The 3,623-nt window shown below is 63.4% G+C and overlaps 1 protein-coding gene across 1 annotated transcript; it reads right to left on the bottom strand.

Moving 5' to 3' along the window:
- Window positions 1-340: 340 nt before the first annotated feature.
- Window positions 341-3,520, bottom strand: LOC118160147 (probable ATP-dependent RNA helicase DHX34; the record flags this gene model as incomplete). The annotated part of the gene is given in 13 exon segments (XM_035314685.1): window positions 341-636; window positions 714-814; window positions 953-1,064; window positions 1,173-1,340; window positions 1,423-1,662; window positions 1,793-1,894; window positions 1,984-2,177; window positions 2,262-2,436; window positions 2,567-2,784; window positions 2,858-2,960; window positions 3,062-3,214; window positions 3,216-3,322; window positions 3,440-3,520. Coding segments are annotated over 13 exon segments (2,045 nt in total), but the record flags the coding sequence as incomplete, so codon positions are not given.
- Between the last annotated feature and the right edge of the window lie 103 nt (window positions 3,521-3,623).

Here is a 3,623-nt window from a genome sequence, read left to right as displayed (position 1 = left end):
TCCACTTCACTTCTATACAGTAAATCTACTTCACTTCTATACAGTAAATCTACTTCACTTCTATATAGTAAATCTACTTCACTTCTATATAGTAAATCTACTTCACTTCTATATAGTATATCTACTTCACTTCTATATAGTAAATCTACTACGGATATATGTATACTGTATAGACAGTAAGATATCATCGTATATATAGTATATATACTAGGGACCTATCTGTATAGCATACACGCCAAGAATTGTATATATAGTATATATATGCACTATAGTATGTATAGTATATATACACACAGTATACATGCTAGGGATATACGTATACTGTATAGACAGTAAGATAAACCACTAAAACCACCCCGCGCGTCGCGACCGCCCCCCTCCAGCCCCCACCTCCATCGCCAGGAACTCCAACAGCCCCCGTTTGAGTGCGGAGAGGTCCCTGGAGCTGGGCTCGTCGCCCCCGGGGTCCAGCTGCTGGTCCAGGAGCTTCTCCCAGGAGGCTCGGAGCTGCAGGGCGGCGGCGAGGAAGCGCAGGGCGGCGGCGGCGGCGGGAAGGGTGAGCTCCAGCCAGCCGTCCGCCACCAGCCGCGTGCAGTCCGCGTTGGTGTCGAGCGAGCGGGAGAAGAGCAGGAGAGCCTGGAAGAGCGAGGTTTGAGGAGCTGCGAGGAGGTGGAGAGGAAGAGGAGGAGGAGGATGAAGCACCGAGAGCCCACCTGCAGCGCCGGCACACGGATGCAGTTGACCAGGTAGGGCTTGGTGGTCTCCAGCAGCGAGACGAAGGCGAGGAGCTGGTGGTGGCGGCTCAGCCCGTCCTCTACAAAGACACGAGGGGCATCTCAGGGGGGTCCTGAGCCCCTCCCCGTCCCCACCGACGGGGGGTTGCCGGACCCCGATGCCAGAAGGGTTCTCCAACCCAAAACGGGTGCGGAAAAAGCCAATCGGGGTCGCCCACCTTTGGTCCCGCCGCGCTCCTTCCCCTCCTTGGCGTGCAGCAGCTCCGGGCTGGTGGCGAAGACGCAGGACGGGTGAAGCACGACGCCCTGCTTGCTCTTGGTGTGGAAAATCTGCGGCGAGAGCAGGATGAGCACCACGGAGACCCCCAAATAAAGGGGCTGGAGCGCGGGCAGAGCCTCCCCAAATCCAAGGGGTGGATCGCGGACGGGGACGCGCACCTGATCCGAGTCCTTGCGGCTGTTGTTGAGCGCGTCGGGCACGGCCAGCTGCGGGTAGAGCCCCCTGCACAGCACCAGCTTGAGCAGGGTGAGCTGCGAGGGTGACAGGACCGAGCCGGATGCGGCCTGCAGCTCGTCCATGTCATGGCGGAGCTTAAACTTGACGTCCTGCGGGGACGGAGAAGGTGCCGAGAGCTCGGTCGGGGCCCGATTCCGCCTCCCGAGCGAGGGAACGGGAGCCGAGGCTCACCTGGATGTCGACGCTGCGCTCACCGGGCTCGCGGCCGCCTGCTCCTTCCTCTTCCTCACCAGAGGAGCCGGCGGTGCCGTCCTGGAGCCGCAGCACCTTGCGCCTCCGTCCCTGCGTCTCGGTGTGGTGGCGCCAGAGCCGGTGCAGCTCGCGGCGCTCCCGGTGCCGGCTCTGCCGGCTGTAGCTGTCGCTGGGCCGGCTGGGGGCCGCCTCCAGGAGCCGGTGGTCTCGGAGCAGCTCCTGTGTTGGGGAGGAGGAAACGTCGCTGAGAACCCGCAGGTTAAAACAAAATAAATGGGGAGGTTTAGGGTGAATTTGGCTCCGTCGTGGAGAACGCAAAGCTCACGATGGGGCCGGATCCTGCCCTCACCTGGAACTGCCGCCGCAGGTTGGCGGCCTCGTAGAGCCGATGCTCCTCCAAGCCCCGCCGCCGGCACCACTTGCGCGAGCTGCCGCCGCGCTCCGACTTCACCTGCACGGGGACGCCGCGGGCTCCGGTACCGGCCCCAGAACGGAGCCGTTTCCAACCCCCCTGCCCCACCGTCTCCTCGGCCCCCTCACCTGCACCCACTCGTTGAAGGCGTTGAGCAGCGTCAGGGGGTCCCCGTGGGGGCTCTCGAGGGGCCGCCGGGCGGTGGCGCAGTCGGGGTTGGCGTTGGAGAGGCGCAGGAAGGGCGACTGCACGCTCAGCGCCGCCGCCACCGTCAGCGTGGGCTCGGCCAGCCCGAAAAGCGCGCCCAGCACCAGCATTTTGCCTGGGGGACGGAGGAAAGGGATTCAGCAAGGGCTTAAAAGCGGGGTTTGGGGGGGGTTTGCGCACCCCCCTGAGCGTCACTCACCCACCACCACGTCCACGGGCAGCTGGGCCAGCAGCGTCCCGATGGGGGTCAGCTCCTCGGCTTCGTCCAGGGCCCCCTGCTCCCGCAGGTAGCGCACGGCCGTCTCCAGGCTGGCCGAGGGAGGGGGCTCCAGGAAGGGGAAGGTCCGGGGGTCTCCCAGCCCCATGCTGTTTAGCTGGAGGGGGGAGAAGCACGCAGAGCTTCGCGGAAGGAAACGGCCCGGTGGGGGGTTTATGCTGCGAAGATCCCGAGCGCCTCGTTTTGGGGGCTCCGGCTGCAGCCTGAAAAGGGGGGAACCCCGTTACCTGCAGGACCAGAGCATCGAGCGCGACCCGCTGGATCTCCGGCACGGGGTAGGGGGGAAAGGCGTCGTAGTCGGATTCGGCGTAGAGCCGGTAGCAGACACCGGGCCCCGTCCTGCCAGCGCGTCCCTTCCGCTGCTCGGCGCTCGCCCGGCTGATCCAGAACTCCTGCAGGCGCTGGAGTTTGCCCTGGGGGTCGTAGCTCATCTCCTTCACCTTCCCTGGAGGGATGGAGAAGGTCAGGGCAAGGCAGGGGGAAGCAGGAGGCTCCCCCCCCCAGCCCCGAGGCTTCACCCGAATCCAGCACGAAGCGCACGCCGTCGATGGTCACCGAGGTCTCGGCGATGTTGGTGGCGAGGATGCACTTTCGGACGCCGGGAGGGGGCACGTCGAACACCTGAGGGATGGGGGGAAAAAAAAAAAAGGAGGGCAGGAGGATCGGGAGCTCGGCAAAACTCCACCGGGGCAGGCTAAACGCAAGCTCCCCGCGGCGCCCACCTTATCCTGCTCGCTGACGGAGAGGGTGCTGTGCAGGGGCAGCACAATCCAGCGCTGCGTGTGCGCGGCGTAGACCTGCGCTGCCTCCTGCACGGCGCCGATCTCGGCCACCCCGCTGAGGAAAACCAGGAGGTCGCCGCGTTCCTCCGGGGGGGTATTTGTGGTCGATGGCCTGCAGCACCCGCAGGTAGGGCCGGGGGTCCAGGCGCTCCGGTTTGCTCGCCGCCGCCGCCGCCTCTTCCTTGGGGATGGGCTCGTAGATAACCTGGGGGAGGCCAAAAAAAAAAAAAAAATAAGAAATAAATCGAAAAAACGGGGATGTGAGGAGCGTGGGGCTGGTTCTGAGCCGGGATCCGGCCCTAAAATTAGGCTCGGCGCTCAGCGAGATGGGGAAGATCCTCCTGGGCACCTGATCCAGCCCCCAAACTGCACTGTCCAGCCCCAAAATCACACTCAGGGCTCACCAAGATGGGGAAGATGCTCCTTACCACCTGATTCAGCCCCAAAACCACGCTCTCCAGCCCCAAAATCATGCTTGGTACTCCCTGAGATGGGGAACATC

The sequence above is a fragment of the Oxyura jamaicensis genome, unplaced genomic scaffold (genome assembly GCF_011077185.1).
Source record: "Oxyura jamaicensis isolate SHBP4307 breed ruddy duck unplaced genomic scaffold, BPBGC_Ojam_1.0 oxyUn_random_OJ102019, whole genome shotgun sequence".
Taxonomy (NCBI): domain Eukaryota; kingdom Metazoa; phylum Chordata; class Aves; order Anseriformes; family Anatidae; genus Oxyura; species Oxyura jamaicensis.
This window is presented reverse-complemented; position numbering and strand designations above follow the sequence as displayed.